At 44.1% G+C, this 20,885-nt stretch overlaps 1 protein-coding gene across 3 annotated transcripts in view; it reads right to left on the reverse strand.

Annotated features, from left to right (window-relative positions):
- Nucleotides 1–20,885, reverse strand: part of LAPTM4B (lysosomal protein transmembrane 4 beta) — an 82,777-nt gene that overhangs the window by 11,344 nt on the left and 50,548 nt on the right. The window contains exons 5-7 of one of the 3 annotated variants that reach the window (XR_014843613.1): nt 17,914–18,012; nt 12,376–13,378; nt 8,443–10,006 (exon numbers count right to left, since the gene is read on the reverse strand). Coding sequence is in view for 1 of the 3 variants with exons in the window: in XM_005655356.4 (XP_005655413.3) it covers nt 13,283–13,378; nt 17,914–18,012 (195 nt within the window). In the remaining 2 variants the exon portion in view is untranslated. Of the gene's footprint in view, nt 1–8,442; nt 11,029–12,375; nt 13,379–17,913; nt 18,013–20,885 lie in introns of those variants that run through there. The other 2 variants (XR_014843612.1, XM_005655356.4) reach the window with 2 other exon arrangements.

Below are 20,885 nucleotides of genomic sequence, written 5' to 3' on the forward strand. Positions count from 1 at the left end.
CATGGCATATGGAAGGTCCCGGGCTAGGGATCAAATAGGAGGTGCAGCTGCCAGCCTACACTGCAGCAAGGCCAGATTCGAGCCTAATCTGTGACCTCAGCTCAAGGCAACGCCAGATCCTTGAACCGTTGAGGCCAGAGATTGAACCTGAGGCCTCATGGGTACTAGTCGGGGCTTGTTACCACTGAGCCACAATGAGAACTCCCATTTTCTGTTTCTTAATACATTAAAATTATATAAAATTCAAATTTCTGTGCTCATAAGTAAAGTGCTGTTGGAACACAGCCACACTTGCTTATATGTATTAGCTACAGTTGCTTCTGTACTACAACAGCAGGGTTGAAGAGTTGTGACAGAGACCATATGGCCTACAAAGCCTAATATATGCTATCTGGCTTTTACAGAGAAAAAAAAATCTGCCTCCGCCTACACAAAGCAAAAGTATGGCTCTGAAATCCAACCTTGGAAGCTGTCCTAGTGTCAGATGTGAAAGTCCACATTCCTCAAACAACTGCACCATTCAGAGGCACTCAGATCTTCCAAAGGTCCATTTAAATGACTCCCAAGTAGCCAAAATATTTATACTTTTCTTCACCATTTGGGACACCCCTAATCATTTACAATGTACCTTGTTTAAAACAGGCAGCCTTTACATTAAAACTACACTTGCCGATTTATTTTTTATTTTATTTTTTTTATTTTTTATTTTTTGTCTTTTTGCCTTTTCTAGGGCTGCTCCCGCAGTGTAGGGAGGTTCCCAGGCTAGGGGTGCAATCGGAGCTGTAGCTGCCAACCTATGCCAGAGCCACAGCAATGCGGGATCCGAGCCGCATCTGCAACCTACATCCCAGCTCACGGTAATGCCGGATCCTTAACCCACCGAGCAAGGCCAGGGATCAAACCCGCAACCTCATGGTTCCTAGTAGGATTCGTTAACCACTGCGCCATGACAGGAACTCCTACATTTGCCGATTTAGATAGAAGCTTTCTTTACTCAGGCCAAACAGGAAAGGGGGTGGGTGACAGGTGAATTGTGAATCTCTGGGTGTGTGGTATAGGATCATCTCAAACAAAGTTTGGGCTTATCTTTAAGGCACCTAGAATAACCATTTCCAAACTTTTCAAACACCCTCAACTATTTTTCAGATGTATATGTATCTCACAAAACCACACACTTTTTATTCTAAGGTACACATTTTTGTGTAACTTGACATCTGAAGTTAGGCTGTGCCTTGCCACTGACAGCATGCCACCTATGCGGCACCTAAAATAATGGTGCGATTTACAACCAATGACGTCGTGTAGTTGATGAATGAAGCACACCAGGCGTCAGGGAGAACAAAAACGCATTCAGAGAAGTCTAGTGAGAAATGTTCCCCTGCCTACAGGAGGAATAATTCCCCCAAACAATTAAGATAGAAAGATGTGATTTTATCCTCAATTCACTGCAGGAGGAAGTCGTTATTTCCCCTTAATTCTCAGCAGAGAAGCTACTCAAATCCTTTCATAGATTATCTTCATAATATAGGATCATACTTCAAATCTTCCGAATTGGGTCAAAAATCCTCCCTGGTGAGATTATCTGGGCAGGAAACACCAAAATAATATAGTAGCCAAACTGAAAGTTAAAACAGTTTGGAGCACTTAAATAGCTAATGTTCAAATAAATGTATCTAAAATAACTATGTCTAAATTTATGGATATCGAACTTCATCAAAATAAATACATCTAAAGAACTCTATTTTCTCACTCTTGAGGAAGTGGAGGGCATGGACTGTGAGCTGTCACTGCAGTAACCCCATCGAAAGCATCCCAGCTGCTTCCTCTTAGTGCAGCCAAGCCTGAAAACGTTACGCCACCTACTGTGCACATCCCCTGGGGTGGGATTCTACTGCATGTGCTGTGGCTCAAAGGACGTCTCAGAACCTCAGATCTCAGGTCCCCCCCACACTTCCCTCCCTCCCTCCCCCCAATTAATAGGAAGAAATATCTCCCACTTTGCTTTCTAGTATCCAACAAGTAGACTGCTTGATTTTCTATTACAAGCTGATGTGTCTACAAGCTTTGATACAAACATCTATATTCGTCCTTTTAAAACATCATAAGCCTGTCTTCTGCTGTTGTACCGCTCATAATTTTTATGGCAATAAGGAAAATTTATCAAGTGGACATACCTTTCATCAAACCAGTTCCCAATTAGACAATGAGAACGGACACTTTTGCTACTGAAGAGCAATGCTGGGAGCTCCTGCTGTGGCACAGTGGGTTAAGAATTCAACTCGTGGATGGAGTTCCCCGTTGCGGCTCAGTGGTTAACAAATCCGACTAGGAACCATGAGGTTGCGGGTTCGATCCCTAGCCTCGCTCAGTGGGTTAAGGACCCAGCGTTGCCGTGAGCTGTGATGTAGGTTGCAGATGCAGCCTGGATCCCGCATTGCTGTGGCTCTGGTGTAGGCCAGCAGCTACAGCTCCTATAGCTCTGATTAGCCCTCCAGCCTGGGAACCTCCATATGCTGTGGGAGCGGCTTTAGAAAAGACAAAAAAAAAAAAAAAAAAAAGAATTCAACTAGTGGTGGCTCCAGTCACTGCAGGGGCTAGGGTTCAATCCCTGGCCTAGCACAGCAGGTTAAAGAATCCAGAGTTGCCACAACTGCAGCATAGGTCACAGCTATGGCTAGGATTCAGTCTCTGGGCCAGGAATGTCCATATACCAAGAGCACAGCCATTAAAAAAGAAAGGAAAAAAAAGAAAAACAATGCTGCACAAACATCTTATACCTTCTTAGGTACCTCCTTAAGATATAGTCCCAGAAACCTCAGAATGTTAAAAAATAAAAAATAAAATTCAATGTCTCCGTTGTCTCTTGAGTAAAATCAATAAGGATTCTATTCTGGACACATGGGATAAAATAAGTCAAGTTCTGAGTGTGTTTTAAAGTAAAACATTAATAAGAATAAGAGGGTGGTTTTATTCTTGGTTCACTGCAAAGCTACCATAAATTTCTCTTATTTGCTGTTATAGGAGGATTAAAATTTAACAATTGATTAATCAGTTTCACAATAAAAACTGAGTTTATTTGAACTGTTCTTCCAGAACTTTTAGGTGTCAAATATCTATGTGTTGATTTGCTCCAGATGTTCTCTGGATGAAATAACTGGAAAGTGATACGGGTGAGAGATAATTTCCAGCAGATTAGGAACATTTTTTTCAAATGCTATATTTTACTGAAGGAAGGAAAGAAATACGAGCTGAGTTAATGTCACGCACTGTCAGCTTGAAGCACGAAAATACATTAAAGCAGGGGAAACGCTTTCCAGAGGAAATCTCAGCAGGCAGCCAGTCCAATCATATCCACAAGACTTCTTTATTTGAACCAATAGACAAGTCCAGCTGAAGCCATGTGCACACATGAAGATAGGAGGAAAATGCGTGGGGTTGAGTTAGAGGAAGCAGGGCTGTTTAGCACAACTTTAAATAAGGCAGCTGCCTTGGTGTTACCAAGTGGAACTTTCCTTCCACCTCTTTCTTTAAGCCACCCTCTCATTCTTTCTGTTTTGCTACAGAACAAAAATAAGTAAACAGGAGTTCCTGTGGTGGCTCAGCAGGTTACAAACCTGACTAGTATCCACAAGGATGCAGGTTCGATCCCTGGCCAGTGTTCAGTGGGTCGGGGGTCTGGCATTGCGTTGAGCTGTGGCAGTAGCTCATATTCAACCCCTAGCCTCTGATACAACTCCATATGCCACAGGTGCTGCCCTAAAAAAAAAAAAAAAAGAAAGTAAACAAAAGTCCCACTGCTTTGAAAGTATGTAACTTGACTTGAGAATTGTCTGAGTTGCTTTCCTACGTCACTCCTTGTCCTGGTCAAACCCCCGCCAGGCAGCTGCAGCAAGGAGAACACAGGCCCTGACTGCAGTCTACACGGACGGCAGTCTAGACGGAAGGTGGTGGGTAAAAGGACAGACTGGATGGAGCCAGGCTTCGGGGGTTGTGATGTCCCTGCTGCTGCCTACCGGCCATGTGATGTCAGGAGGTTACCTGCTAGGTGCCTCGATTTCATCTGCTGTGTGCAGGGATCTAGTTCAAGGACACTTGTGAGACTAAGTGAGTTCAGAGTAAAAGCACTTGGCACAGAGCCTGGCAGATGGAGACTTAGTGCCTGGGGAGAAACCCACACAGCAAAAGCCACAGAGCAGGAGACGGGACAGAAGAGTGGCTTGTCACAGGAACTCTTCAGCCCTCAGCCAGATGTGGGAAGATGAGAGCTGGCCGGTTGCCTCGCTGGGTCTGGACCCACCCTTCAGGTAAGTGATTTGACATGTTCAGTTACAGGCATAGACTGGAGACATCCTGGAAAATCCAGCCCAGTCCACGTCCCCTCATCATCCACTATCTCCCTACCTCCAACAGCGCTCTAACCCTCCCCCCTTCCTCACAGTGTGTGCTGCCGCCCTGCATCCAAACTGCGTCACTGTCCCCATCATTGTTCCATCTTGACTGTGGACATGGTCTCCTGGCTGCCCTCTCTGCTCATCTGGAGTGTTGCCAAGTTTGTATCAACCTCTTTTTTTTTTTTTTTTTTGGCTGGGGTGTGCAGCAGCTTGATGTGAACCCAGGCTACAGTGGTAGAAACACAGAGTCCTCACCCCTAGACCACCAGGGAATTCCCAACCTCTCCCATTTTTTTTTTTTTTTTAATTAAAAAGGAAACAGAGAGCTTAGAGAGATCATACAAGATTACAAGAGAAAAGAGATGCCTAGGAGTTCCCATCGTGGCTCAATGGTGAACGAATCTGACTAGGAACCATGAGATTACGGGTTCAATCCCTGGCCTCGCTCAGCGGGTTAAGGATCCGGTGTTGCTGTGAGCTGTTGTATAGGTTGCAGACTCCGCGTGGATCCCAAGTTGCTGTGGCTCTGGCGCAGGCCAGCGGCTACAGCTCCGATTACACCCCTAGCCTGGGAACTTCCATATGCTGCGGGAGTGGCCCTAGAAAAGGCAAAAGACCGAAGAAAAAAAGAGATTCTTGAACTGCAAGAGAAAAAAGATGCCTAAAATTGAGCCATTACAAACAAGACCTCCCTTTTGTTTTCCAGCACTTAGTAGTTGGAGTTTCAAACCCTCCAGAAGTCCTATTAGGGAGAACCTTCTTCTTCCCCGCCCCCCACCGCCCCCACCGCCTCCTGGACCCTTTGGTTCATACAGACAGATGACAGCAGTCAAAGGTCTGTTTCATCTGTGAGCTATGTCTAATGTACATGCATCTGAAATGCCCAGGACTGAAAGAAATCTTAAGAGCCAGCCTGGTAACGAGCCTTCAAACGAAGCCTTCTTCACACCATTCCAGAAAGTCAGTTATGACTTTTCTGAAGCATCTGCAAGATGATGGCGGCACAAGCATCTTGGTAACAGTCTCTCAGGTATGAAGAATTCTGAAGTCTAAGGAAAAAATCTCTCCTGCTGTCAAGTTAGTTCATTTCCTCCTCACCCCCCCCTTTTTTTGGTCTTTTTGCCTTTTCTAGGGCCACTCCCACGGCATATGGAGGTTCCCAGGCTAGGGGTCGAATTGGAGCTGTAGCCGCTGGCCTACGCCAGAGCCACAGCAATGCAGGATCAGAGCCGCATCTGTGACCCACACCACAGCTTAGGGCAATGCCAGATCCTTAACCCACAGAGCGAGGCCAGGGATCAAACCTGCAACCTCATGGTTCCTAGTCAGATTCGTTAACCACTGCGCCACAATGGGAACTCCCACATCCTCCCCTTCTGTCTCTCTGGGAGTGGGATGTGGGAAAAGAGTAAGAAGCACAATTCATGTTACCTGGTCAAGAACTTGTTTCTAACCACACCCAACCTATACCTAGGACGTAGCAAACAACATAATTGTTATAAACAACAAAAGGGGGAAAAAATGGCATCAGTTTTGCACAATTTTTGAAAGTCACTGGGACCACTACTAAATCCACCCTACGTCCAAGAATTTGTTTTGTGGCTTTTTTGACAGCCCACAGTCAGCCTTAACTAATTTCAGTCCCTCAAGGAGTATCTACTGGGAAATGACTGCTGGGGAGATAATCTGGCGTTCGCCAGGTCACTGACTTTTCTCTTAACTGAAATTTTTCAAGCTATTGGGCTCAAAAGGCAGTTCCACACAGCAAAACGCTTTTTGAAGATCAAAACAGCAAAGCCCATATATAATGTTAACCAAGACCAGCAGACATGGCCTAACAGACTCCCTAGAGAACAAAGTGTTCCTATGAAACCCTAAATCGTTACGAATGTTCCTACAATGCCCAAGACTATGATTCTTGCATCCAGAATCACAATTTCAGATACTATTTTGTGTTAATATTCATCCCACTGCTTTGAAAGTGCCTCTGTTCTAAAGAACTTTGGTTCCCTGCTCATGGATTTAACAAAATCCTAGGTACTGCCACAATGCAAGTCTTCGCAGCTATCAGCACAGTAAGAGCTTTTTAAAACCTCCACTTGCAAAAATTTTAATGTGAAAGCCATCTATAATCCACATGTTTAGTATTTTAATAGAGGGTGTGGTAATATGTAATATGTATCCAGAATGGGATTTCCACAACAATATTCTAAAGGGAAGGTTTAGGTACCTATGACCATCTACCCCAGTGACTCAAATGGACACACCGGGATATTTTTAAGGAAAACCCAAGGAAACCTGTTAGATACGACACTAACTACTACTCTTAAGTTGTCTGGACCTGACTGCTGGGTATTTCGTTTGTCCTAAGGGCATCAAGAAAAAAAATACTATGACCTTACAGCATAATAACTAACAGTTTGTGACCTCTCCATCTTAAGATATCTCTCTTTTTTTTTTTTTTTTTGTATTTTCTAGGGCCACACTCAAGGCATATGGAGGCTCCCAGGCTAGGGGTTGAATCTGAGCTGTAGCCTCCGGCCTACACCACAGCCACAGCAACATGGGATCCGAGCTGTGTCTGCCACCTACACCACAGCTCATGGCAGCACTGGATCCTTAACCCATTGAGCAAGGCCGGGGATTGAACCCGCAACCTCATAGTTCCTAGTCAGATTGGTTAACAACTGAGCCACGACGGGAACCCCTTAAGATATTTCTTTCTAAGGTTATTTGCTTTGGTTTAGTTGGGAAACTGGAGAGATTAACCCATAGAATGATCTCCAATATCGAATCACTCATCTCTTCTCCGAGTCATATCAGGAAAAAAGGTCAATTATTTTAAATAATAACAATAAGTGCTCTGTTTTGGAAAAGAAAAAGGCACATTTACTTTCTATCTACATGAGCCCCAGTTCTTTTCAGAGGTCATCCTGAGACTCTTTGGCCTGGGAGAAAAGCCATCTGGCTTAATACTTGATAGGAAGTAAAAGACAGAATGTGTTATTATGTCCATGTGGATTCCCAGTAAAGACAAGGACAAAAGAGACCACACATCATTACACACTATGAGGATCTAAATACAGCTATGGAGACGAGGGAACATGATAGAACTAGATCATTTCAGCCCCCACATGAGGTCTCAGAGTGGTTTTTTTTTTTTTTTAAGTTAGAAAGCTAACTAGAACTCCTTTACAAATAGTCAACCACAACAATCTTGAAATGTGCGGAGCCCTACCTTAAAAAAAAAAATAAATAAAAAGATCAGAGTTTCTACTGTGGCACAAGGGGACTGGCGTCTCTGTGGTGCCAGAACATAGGTTCAATCCCTGGCCTGGAACAGAGGGTTAAAGGATCCAGTGTTGCTGCAGCTACATGTAGGTCACAATTGTGGCTGGGATCTGACCCCTGGCCCAGGAACTCCATGTGCCAAGGGTGGCCAAAAAGGAAAAAAAAAATCTGGAGTTCCCATTGTGGCTCAGAGATGACGAACCTGACCAGGATCCATGAGGACATAGGTCCAATCCCTGGCCTTGCTCAGCGGGTCGGGGATCTGGCATTGCTGTGGCTCTGGTGTAGGCCAGCAGCTGCAGCTCTGATTGGACCCTGAGCCTAGGAACCTCCATATGCCTCGGGTTCGGCCCTTGAAAGCAGGGGGAAAAAAAAATCCATTCTCTAGCCCTGGAAATACAGATTATGGACTCTCCTGAAAGGAAGCAGGGCTCCTTGGAGAAATGGCTGATCCCAGGTCTGGGACAGGATATGGACAAGATGAGCCTAGAAAAATGTCGAGCCAAAGATGGAACAATTTGAGCATTAATAAGGACACTGACTAGGTCCTAGCTTTTTTTTTTTCTTGTCTTTTTGTTTTTTCTAGGGCCACACCTGTGGCATATGGAGGTTCTCAGGCTAAGGGTCTAATCAGAGCTGCAGCAGCCGGCCTACGCTACAGCCACAGCAATGCCAGACCCAAGCCGTGTCTGCCACCTACACCACAGCCCACCTCACTAAGTGAGGCCAGGGGTCAAACCTGCAACCTCATGGAATTCCATTTCTTTTTTTTTGGCCACACCTTTGGCATGTGGAAGTTCCTGAACCAGGGATCAAACCTGCACCACAGCAGCAACCCAAGTCACTGCAGTGACAATGCTGGCTCTTCAACCCACTACACCACAAGAGAACTCCTGTGCTAGTATTTAAGAGACAGATTTTGCTTTTCCCCTTACAAAGTCCTAAAATAGGAGTTCCCGTTGTGGCGCAGCAGAAACGAATCTGACTAGTATCCATGAGGAGGCAGGTTCAATCCCTGGCCTCGATCAGTGGGTAAGTTATATTTAGGTTTACTGATAAAACTTACCAAAATAACTGTACTTTTCAACATCCTTAGCTCTTCTAATAATGGGGCTCTTTTCATTAATTATTATTATTACTTTTTTTTTTTTTAGTTTATTATTTTAAAAGAAAACCTCACTGGTCACCACTAGCGAAGGTTACACCAACTTGTCATTTTGAAAACCGATAAATAAGGAGAAGAAAACCACATAGATTTGTGCATGTCTCAAGCACCACTGTGTAACCAAATACACGAGGGAAAGTTTCTCTTTATGGAAAGAGTGCAGCTAATAAATGAAAAAGAAATGACAGAATGCCACAACACTGCAATTCCTAATGGATGGATGGTATCAACCATTGCTGACATGCCAGGAAGACAGATCAACCAGACATTATCAACCTCCTCATGGAAGAAAAAATTATCAAGTATAATCTTGGGGAAAAAAGGGAAGAAAAGGCATATGGGAATATGTGTATGGGAAGCCTCCAGATTCAACTATTAATTTACTGGAAATGCAGAGAACTACATATTATAGGTATGGAATCAGTAAAGTCTAGTTTGTGCGTCAGTTTCCTTGGGGGGGGGGAATCATAAAGTCTTAAAATACATACCAACCCACAGATCCTGTTGCAAATAAACTGCTAGGAAAATTGACAAGAGATGATTGGAAATCTGAGGCCTTACTGGATAGTTCATATTAAGGAACTGCTATTTTAGACATAATAAAAGGACTCATTAGAAAAGTACCTACAATGCCTTTTTTTTTTTGGCTTGGGAGGAGCGGGGTATCATGCCCACAGCATGCAGAAGTTCCCAGACCAGTGACTGAGCCGGTACCACAGTGACAACCTAAGCCACAGCAGGGGCAATACCAGATCCTTATTTAACCCACTGAGCCATGAGCCACTGGAGAACTCCCACAACACTATTATTTTTTAATTAATTAATTAATTTGTTTGCATTTTATGTCCGCGTGCGTGTGGCATATGGAAGTTCCCAGGCTAGGGGTCTAATTGGAGCTGTAGCCGCCAGACTACACCACAGCCATGGCAATGCCGGATCCCTGACCCTCTGCTTGAGGCCAGGAATCGAACCTGCACCCTCATGGCTACTAGTCATGTTCGCAGCTGAGCCACAGCAGGAACTCGACAATACTTTTTTTTTTTTTTAATTCTTTAAAACTACTGTCAGAAGGCTAAGACTTCCCCATTTTGTTTTTGTTTGTTTTTTAGGGCCGCACGTGTGGCATATGGAGGTTCCCAGGCTAGGGGCTGAATCAGAGCTGTAGCTGCCAGCCCACACCACGGCCCCAGCAACGGCAGATCCAAGCCGAGTCTGGGACCTCCACCACAGCTCACAGCAACACCTGGATCCTTAACCCACTGGGCGAGGCCAGGAATCGAACCTGCCATGGATGCCAGTCAGATTCGTTTCTGCTGAGCCACAACAGCAACGCCAAGACTCCCCCATTTTGAAGTGGACCATCAAGGCAAGCAAACTATGAGAAAGGATAAATCTCCCTTTCCCAGGAATACCATTCTTTTTTTAAAAAGAGGGGAAAAGGTTCACTGGGAACTTTGAGAAAGAAGAAACATATTATCAGTTTCCTTATCTAAAAAATGGCAAGTTGATACAGGATGACTTAAGAAGATACTGGCCAATAGCCATTATCAAGCAATTCCCCAAGACTTTCTGTCAACACACCAGGAAAGAATCACAGTTGGCACCAGTCCACAGTCCCAAATCCTAGTAGTTACTACGAATTACTGCCAAGCTGGAAGCTTTCGGAAGAAAAGGCTATTAATAGAAGAGCTGGGGTGTCCAGTTGAAAAGCGCAAATATTTCTGAGGGCATATAAGCCAAAATAAAACAATGTGTTATGTGCACCTAATTTTTCATCTTTCAAAGAGAGAAAAATAAAAGCTTCCCCTGAAAAACGAGTGGGATGCACTTTAAGAACGCACTCATGATTCTTAAATTCTCTAAGTGTCCCAATTTCTACAAATTTCAGAATATCCTTCGATTTGAGGTAAATGTACACACCATGTACCTTTTTCAGCCCTTCCACCTTGCTTCCTTCCACTAAAAAAACACCTTCAGAAAGCACTGAAAAACCACCACCAAAAGTACATCAAAGCAAACACGTACCCTAAGGGTAGCATCATCTCTGAGATACTTTTCAAAAGTGGTGGCTTGGAGTTCCCGTCGTGGCTCAGTAGTTGACAAATCGACCTAGGAACCATGAGGTTGCGGGTTCGATCCCTGGCCTTGCTCAGTGGGTTAGGGATCTGGCATTGCCGTGAACTGGGGTGTAGGTTGCAGACGGGGCTTGGATCTGGCATTGCAGTGGCTGTGGCGTAGGCCGGCGGCTACAGCTCCAATTCGACCCCTAGCCTGGGAACTTCCATATGCCAAGGGAGCGGCCCTAGAAATGCCAAAAAGACCAAAAAAAAAAGTGGTGGCTTAATAAATCCTATACATCATACTATTTTGGATGAGATGCTGACATATTGTTTGTTTTATCAGTGTTACTGGTTTCTCAAACTTTTTAGATTTTTCATTAGTTTGGCAGGACAATAAAAAGATGTCTTTTTAAAGAAAAAGCAGATACTTAAAGATATTTAAATACCCAGACACTCAGAGAGAAAGGAAAAAATTCTTTAAGCCAGTAATGTGAGCAAAACTACAATAATTGTGACAGCTATCTCCTTAGAGACATACTGACCCAAGAGGAATTCTTTAAAGGGTTGCTAGACAGAACGCTTACTGTGGTCAGAGTCCAGGAGGCTGCAGGTTCCCCAAAGGGCTTTCTTAGCAACTGGGAAGCGGGGTTTTATGCATCTGAACATGGCAGACCCTCTTCTTAAACTGCTCAAGCATTTCTTTCTTTCTTTCCTTTTTTTTTAGGGTCTTTTTAGGGTCGCTCCCTTGGCATATGGAAGCTCCCAGGCTAGGAGTAGAATGGGAGCTGCAGCTGCCAACCTACAGCACAGCCATAGCAACGTGGGATCTGAGCCGCATCTGTGACCTACACCACAGCTCATGGCAACGCCTGATCCTTAACCCACTGAGCAAGACCAGGGATCGAACCTGTGTCTGCATGGATCCCAGTTGGGTTCGTTAAACGCGGAGCCACAACGGGAACTCCTGCTCACATATTTCTGATTCAAGTCAAGAACTGCTTGCTGAGGACTTAGGAAGACTATTCACATGTAGCATGCTTTCTCACAGAAATCACACATTTGTTTTCTCAGGGATAGCAGCTTGCACCTGTGTATTTAATATAAAGTCTGAAGTTGTTTTATCCCCATTTTATATGCAAAGAAGGCAAGTCAGGGTCAGGCTAAATAAATTATTTCAGTAAGGCCACAGAATGAGCAAGCCACCACACTTTAAAAGGACTTAAGACTCTTAACATGAGCCAGGCAAGATAATTTACATAAAGTACAAAGGATTTTTGAGGACTCTTCCAGAGAAGGCAAGCTTCCCCAAATCACATTTGATAGGTTCAAAAAATTTAAGTGATGATCTAAATTCTTTTACTAAGGTTTTCATATGCAAGGCAAGTTTCTTTTTGTTTTTGTTTTTTTGCTTTTTAGGGCTGCACCCCATGACATATGGAAGATCCCAGGCTAGGGGTCCAACTGGAGCTATAGCTGCCGGCCTACGCCACAACCACAGCAATGTGGGATCCAAGCCACATCTGCCACCTATACTACAGCTCACGGCAATGCCAGATCCTTAACCCACTGAGCAAGGGCAGGATCAAACCCACATTCTCATAGATACCAGCCGTGTTCATTACGGCTGAGCCACCAAGGTAACTCCTACAGGGCAAGTTTTAAGGATACGTGATCTCTGCTATTCTTATCTTTCTGCCTATAAAGTCACATTTCTTTTAAGTTTAATTTCACATGTCAAATGAGATAGTATGGTCATACTATGAACAATTTACACCTAGAATTATTTACCATGGTTTAATAATGCAAGTTTAAGATACAAAATGTGAGAGCTTCCTGATGATCCAGCAGTGACTCTGTATTGTCACTGCTGTGGCTCAGGTTCCACCCCTGGCCTGGAAACAACTTATGCATGCCACGGGCGAGGCCAAAAAAGAGATAACCATAAAAATTATGGAGAGAAGCATATATTATCCATCTGTAATATTTTTTTAAAAATGAACCAGAATTTGAGCCATGGAGACTTTAATATTCCATAAGAAAAACAAAACACCTTTCATTCAACTATGAATCAATCCTTCGATGACTCAGCAGCTCATGAATATGTTTCAACAACAGTTTAACAACAAAGTAGCACACACTAGGAGTTCTCTCGTGGTGCAGCGGATGAAGGATCTGGCGTTGTCACTGTAGCATTATGGGTTTAATCCATGGCCTGGGAACTTCCACATGCCATAACAGCCCAAAAAAAAAAAAAAAAAAAAAAAAAATCCACAAAACTCAAAAGCACACAAACAAAAAAGTAGCTAACAAAACAGTTAGAAGCCATCATATGGTGGATGGGTAGAAATTCCCATGTTAAGTGACATCACACCTACCGTAGTGTCATTGCTGGTAACATAAACCAGGACGTCGGAGGAATTCCTGCCATTGATGTATCGGTAGCAGTTCCAAACACAGCTAATCAAGTAACCCTGTAAGTGAAGCAGTGATTATTAGATCTTTGGTTTTCAAAGGCAGACAATTTAAAAACATCACTGTAGATAAAGCCATACAAAATGTTTATATAAACTATAAATACACACATTGACTCTACAAAACCAAAAAAGCCTTTAAAATTACAAATGTGTGGAGTTCCTGTTGTGGCGCAGTGGTTGGCGAATCCGACTAGGAACCATGAGGTTGTGGGTTCGATCCCTGCCCTTGCTCAGTGGGTTAAGGATCCGGCGTTGCCGTGAGCTGTGGTGTAGGTCGCAGATGCGGCTCGGATCCCGCGTTGCTGGGGCTCTAGTGTAGGCTGGTGACTACAGCTCCGATTGGACCCCTAGCCTGGGAACCTCCACATGCCACAGGGATTGGCCCTAGAAAAGGCAAAAAGACAAAAACAAACAAACAAATAAATAAATAAATAAAATAAAATTACAAATGTGGGTACAGGAACTTTCTGGCGAAGGATGATACTGTAGCTTTATTTTATCATACCACGAAGAAAGCAGTGGGGAGGGGAGGGCTGAAAACAGGAGCATTTCCAAGAAGAAAAGGGAGTTGAAAGGAGCAACTGCCACATGTATTGCTCCCCAAAGTCACAAAACCATCAATTCATTCACCCAATTCTCATCACAATTTAACTCTGTATCTTTGGAATTTTTATTCTATATAATTCTACATAATTCTATTATATGTCAACTTTACTAAAAGTTGTTCATTGCACATGAATTTGCTTCATGGTCAATAAAATTCACATTTCTATTTTTATAACAAAATATCCAAAGAAGAGAATCAAAATTAAGGTCCAGAATAAAGACAGGCTGGAAATAAAGCATGAGCTCATGGGAGATGTTTTTAAACTCTGAACTCTTCCCACTTTCATTTTGATCCTGTGTAATTAGATTAGAACTAAATGATTTTAAAACCCTTTACAGCTTTGAAATTCTTTGATTACAAGAAGTTTAAATAGGAGTTCCCATCGTGGCTCAGTGCTTAATGAATCCAACTAGGAACCATGTGGTTGCGGGTTCGATCCCTGGCCTTGCTTGGTGGGTTACAGATCCGGCGATGCCATGAGCTGTGGTGTAGGTCACAGATGCGGCTCGGATCCTGTGTTGCTGTGGCTCTGGCATAGGCTGGTGGCTACAGCTGCAATTAGACCCCTAGCCTGGGAACCTCCATGTGGCATGGGAGCGGCCCTAGAAAAGGCAAAAAGACAAAAAAAAAAAAAAAAAAAGAAGAAGAAGTTTAAGTATGCAGAGAAAATGGAGCCCTCCTACATTGCTGGTGGGACTGTAACATGGTGCCACCATGGAAGCCAGTCTGGAAATTCCTCAAAAGGTTAAAGTTACTATTTGTATGGCCTGGCAATTCCTTCCACTCCAAGATATACAACAAAGCAAAATGAAAACACATGTCCAACACAAAAACTCATGCACAAGTGTTCGTGGCAGCATCATTCATCACAGCAAAAGAGTAGAAATAATCCAAACGTCTGGTGATTTAGGACTGAATAGACAAACTGGTGTATTCATAAATGGAATATTATTCAGCAATTAAAAGGAAGTCCTCCTTACACCAGCCAGAATGGCCATCATCAAAAAGTCCACAGATAAAAAATGTTGGAGGGGGTGTGGAGAAAAGGGAACCCTTTTACACTGTTGGTGGGAATGTAAATTGGTACAACCACTGTGGAAAACAGTATGGAGATTCCTCAAAAACAAAATGACCATATGATCCGGTAATCTCACCCGTGAGCATCTACCCAGAGAAAACCATGACTCAAAAAGATACACGCAGGAGTTCCCGTTGTGGCTCAGCAGGTGAAGAATCAAACTTGGAACAATGAGGATGCACGTTCGATCCCTAGCCTCGCTCAGTGGGTGAAGGATCTGGCGTTGCTGGGAGCTAAGGGGCAGGTCGCAGATGCAGCTTGGATCCTGCATTGTTGTGGCTGGGGCACAGGCAGCTCCAGCTCTGATTTGTCCCCTAGCCTGGGAACTTCCATATGCCGCAGGTGTGGCCCTAAAAAAATTAAAAAAAAAAAAAAAAATCACAAATAAAATAACTATTACTGGAAAAACTATAAATGGAGAAACCAAGACTCTGGTCACATTGATAGCTATAGCAGTAACAGAGGCTAAATCTAGGTCCTCTGACTCAAAAATCTCTCATAAGCATTTCCAACGAAAATGTAAGGGCCTACGAAGCTCAAATGCCTTTTTTTTTTTTTTGTCTTTTTGCCATTTCTTGGGCTGCTCTCGCGGCATATGGAGGTTCCCAGGTTAGGGGTCGAATCGGAGCCATAGCCACCAGCCTACGCCAGAGCCAGAGCAACGCAGGATCCGAGCTGCATCTGCGACCTACACCACAGCTCAGGGCAACACCGGATTGTTAACCCACTGAGCAAGGGCAGGGATCGAACCCACAACCTCATGGTTCCTAGTTGGATTCGTTAACCATTGCACCACGACAGGAACTCCCTCAAATGCCTTTTTTAAGAGCAGTGGGAGGTTCCAGCTACTGAGCTCCTGGGTAATGTCGCCAGGCAGCTTTTTCAGACTAACATTCTTGCAGGTGAAAATGATAGAATCTGAAATAAACACACACACACACACCCCATTTGAATGCGTGGCTGAAGGACCACACACACACACACACACACACACACACACACCCCATTTGAATGCGTGGCTGAAGGACCACACACACACACACACACACACACACACCCCATTTGAATGCGTGGCTGAAGGAACACACACACACACACACACACACACACACACATTTGAATGCGTGGCTGAAGGACCAAAAACAGGCAGCGGCTAAAGGTAGACCCTTGAATGGCAAACTGCACCAAGTTGGATTTGAGAGTCAGGGGTGCTGCCACCTCCAGGAGGCCTGGGTGGTCTGGGGCTGCCTGCGCAGCCAGGAAGTTGGGGTCGGGGAGTGGGAGCAGCAGGGGCAGGAAGCCTCAACATCTGTGGGTAAAATGCATCCAAATTTGTCGACCACTAAACCACACAAGCAATATCCAAACATGCAGACTGTGTACTTTTCAGGGGGGAAATTGCAAACTCAAATGACTTTCAATGAATCATTTTCCTTCTGCTCCTCCTCAACAAATGACTATTTAAAATGACTTTTCTCCTTAAATGCGGCTTCTTCAAGCTTACTGAGGCTTGATTTTTAAAGAATTGGGTAACTTCATGTCAAATCACAGTGAAAGACAGTAAGCATGAAAAGTTCAAAGCCTAATGATGATTTGAGAATTTTCTACTTATTAGCAGCACACCAGTACAAATTATACCATTTTTATTTTCAGGTTTACAAAGGTGAAAAAGAATAGATAAGCACTCAATTGATGAGGGCAAGGGAAATGGTACAGGTTATTAGTCATTCAACTTTGGGTAATCAATTTGACAACCTTATCAAAAACCTTCAAATGAAGCAGACCTTCTAATTTTAAGAAATACATCTTGAGCAGTTCCCTTTGTGGCACAGTGGTTAACAAATCCATGAGGTTGCGGGTTCGATCCCTGGCCTCGCTCAGTGGGTTAAGGATCTGGAGTTGCCGTGAGCTGTGGTGTAGGTTGCAGACTTGGCTCGGATCCCGAGTTGCTGTGGCTGTGGTGTAGGCCAGAGGCTACAGCTCCAATTAGGCCCCTCACCTGGGAATCTCCATATGCCACGGGAGCAGCCCTAGAAAAGGCAAAAAGACCCCCCAAAAAAAAACAAAAAAAAAAAAAGAAAGAAAGAAACATATCTTGAGAAAATAAATATATAAGAATTTAAGATTGTATGAGTAGAGTTCCCGTCGTGGCGCAGTGGTAAACGAATCCGACTAGGAACCATGAGGTTGCAGGTTCGGTCCCTGCCCTTGCTCAGTGGGTTGACGATCCGGTGTTGCCGTGAGCTGTGGTGTAGGTTGCAGACGCGGCTCGGATCCTGCGTTGCTGTGGCTCTGGCGTAGGCCGGTGGCTCCAGCTCCGATTCAACCCCTAGCCTGGGAACCTCCATATGCCGCGGGAGTGGCCCAAGAAATAGCAACAACAACAACAACAAAAAAGACAAAAAAAAAAAAGATTGTATGAGTAAATAAGTAGAAACTGTCGCATTGTCCAACAGTAAGTAATTTATAAAAATGATAAATTCACAATACACTGTTACAGAATAATGTTCAAAATCTATTACATTTGTAAAAGCAAATTACAAAAGAATGTTTACAGAGACATCGTGATGGATGCTATGGTAAATAACACATACTACATCAAACACAACATTATATTAAACAGATTTTGGAACATCCAAACAGATTTTGGAATAACCCTAGGTTGGCCTGTGGAAGTTTGGTTAGTGTGTCTCTCTCTCATATAAAGAGAAGGAACAGAATTGCTAGGAAATCAAAAGGCAGTTCGGAAATCTAAAGCAAGATAATCAATCAACATTTGCTCACTTCTTCAGCAGCCACGGATACATATAATAATATTTAGACCGTAGATAAAATCTTTATGCTTACCTTAAAAGTCAACATGATGCTGATAAACAGAAGAATAATAAGGACCAAACAGGTAGGATTCACCGCCATGATATCATCTTTGTAAGGAAAATTAGGAGGCTGCGAAAGAAAAGTGCCTCATTAGCAAACCCCATTAATCATCCAGGATTCTATACCTTAGGCATTAACCAGATGCGCTTATTAGAAAGCAATTAGTGAAAGCAGATAGTTATTATTTAAGGACGCTGCAACACTTCTAGCCTACCTCTACTAATGAAAAAGCCATAAATGGTGTGATGGGGAAAGGCTAGTCTGTTCATATTCCAGGCAATAACTCTCAAAAATAAAAATCAGAGCAAGATGCATGAGTGAGCCACGAACACTTAAAGTTTGAAATCACTGCTCTCTAGAACACCTTGATATTTGGATTTTCTGCAAATTCTGGACCATTCTAATGGGCTTGTGCAAGGGCAGGAGGAAGAAACCTATGAAGACAGTGCCTTCTTTATATAGAGCATTTTTGCTGATACTACTTTCTCTTCAAAGGGCAGGGTCTTTTATTTTTGTAGGTATTTACAGCATTTAGAAAAAAAAGAATTCCAGGAGTTCCCATCATGGCTCAGTGGTTAACAAATCTGACTAGGAACCATGAGGTTGCGGGTTCGGTCCCTGCCCTTGCTCAGTAGGTTAAGGATCCGGCATGGCCATGAGCTGTGGTGTAGGCCAGTAGGAATTTGACCCCTAGCCTGGAAACTTCTGTATGCCGCAGTTATGGACCTAAAAAGGACAAAAGACAATTTTTTTTTTTTTTTTGTCTTTTTTCTTTTTGTTGTTGTTGTTGTGGTTGTTGTTGTTGCTATTTCTTGGGCCGCTCCCGCGGCATATGGAGGTTCCCAGGCCAGGGGTTGAATCGGAGCTGTAGCCACCGGCCTACGCCAGAGCCACAGCAACGCGGGATCCGAGCCGCGTCTGCAACCTACACCACAGCTCACGGCAATGCCAGATCCTTAACCCACTGAGCCAGGGCAGGGACCGAACCCGCAACCTCATGGTTCCTAGTTGGATTCGTTAACCACTGCGCCACGACGGGAACTCCCCAAATTTAAAAAAAAATTTTTTTTAATTAAAAAAAAAGGAATTCCAACCATGGTGCAACAGCATCAGTGGTGTCTTGGAAACGCTGGGACACAGGTTCAAATTCCAACCTGGCACCATATGATCTGGCACCACCATAGCTACAGCTTAGGTCTAGACTGCGGCTCAGATCTGATCCCTAGCAGAAATGAACCCGACTAGTATCCATGAGGATGGGGGTTCAATGCCTGGCCTTGCTCAGTGGATTAAGGATCCAGCACTGCCATGAACTTCAGTGTTAGGTCGCAGACGCTGAGATCCCCAGTTGCTGTGGAGTAGGCTGGCAGCTGCAGCTCTGATTTGACCCCTAGCCTGGGAACTTCCATATGCCTTGGGTGTGGCCCTAAAAAGACACCCCCCCAAAAAAAAAACTTAAAACCAAGTCCTACCACCTGACCATATTGATCAGCAGGTCAAAGGAAACCCTTTTAAGAAGGATAGAAATCTATTACTATGGCTCATGGTAATGATGGAACTTCACTGTGAAACACGTGTACAGCACTGACGGAAGCCCTCCTTCTAACCAGCTTAGACTGTGCGTGAAAGGCAGCCTCTCTCCTCTCTCCTTCACCACCCAATACTCTGTGCTTGGATCCCACATTAACAGGATTCTGAGACATAGCAAAGGAGAAAACCCGTGGTTCCCGTGCTTATCTTCTCCTCCCCAAGGGGATCAGAGCCTCCTTTTCCTGTGGGCAAAAGACTTGAGAAATAAAATCTAAATCACTCTTTATGATCAGCTCATGAAATCAGCCCCATCAATATTGTTCACAAAAGCAACCTAAACTGCTATTATTTCCGTGTCTAACAAACCAACCAGGATGAAAGTGGAAGTCTGTGACCCTTTCCATAAAGACCTTTGCACATTTCCTCAGAAAGATGAAGGTGATTACTACATGCAGTTGAGAAATAGAAAAACACATGCACAACTTATTTTAACTGCATTTCCAAGCCTCCTCATAAACAAAACAGGCATTAGGATTAAGTGGTGTCCTTCCCCAGCCTTCTCAGACAAGCCTCTCCAGACTCCCTCTATCCCAACTTATCCACATGGGCCTCTGTATCAGTGGGGCTCCAACCTTCCCTCTCACCGCTGCCCCTTGGGCACTCGGATGACCTGTTGGCCTTGCTCTCTCAGCCCAGACTGATCTTTAAGGAGAACATTCAGAAGCTACTCACTTGTACTGCCTGGTTTATAATTACAAATAAAAGTAAATGGTGATTGGAGTTCCCGTTGGGGCTCAGCAGAAACGAACCCGACTAGCATCCATGAGGATCAGGGTTTGATCCCCTGCCTCGCTCAGTGGGTTAAGGATCCACCGTTGCTATGAGCTGTGGTGTAGGTTGCAGACGTGGCTGTGGCTGTGGCCAGCAGCTCCAGCTGCAATTCAACCCTTAAGCCTGGGAACTTCCATATGCCACGGGTGCAGCCCTAAGATAAATAAATAAATAAATAAAGTTATTATTTTTTACTGATATTAGGATTATTGCCAGCATCACCAATATTAGCATTTTACAACTGGTGGTACTGAAGTGAATGAGCACGGGGTGCCTGAACAATGTGGGTGGAAGAGAATGTCTAGGTAGCACGTTGAGTGTTCGAAACGTGTGCCGGCACTTTAGCCTCTCTCCTCCTTATAAATCTCTGAACACATGGCAGGCAGTATATAATAGATCATCAAGTAGGCAGGAGCAAAGTTCCCGTCATGGCGTGGCGGTAACGATCCTGACTGGTATCTACGAGGACTCTGGTTCGATCCCTGGCCCCACTCAGTGGGCTAAGGACCCAGCGTTGGCGTGAGCTGTGGTGTAGGTCACAGATGCAGCTCGGATCTGGCGTTGCTGTGGCTGTGGAGGAG

This window comes from Sus scrofa, chromosome 4, assembly GCF_054392235.1.
Source record: "Sus scrofa isolate SSC_HxYL_T2T_F1_AM1 chromosome 4, Sscrofa_HxYL_maternal_Yorkshire_Landrace_v2.0, whole genome shotgun sequence".
Taxonomy (NCBI): domain Eukaryota; kingdom Metazoa; phylum Chordata; class Mammalia; order Artiodactyla; family Suidae; genus Sus; species Sus scrofa.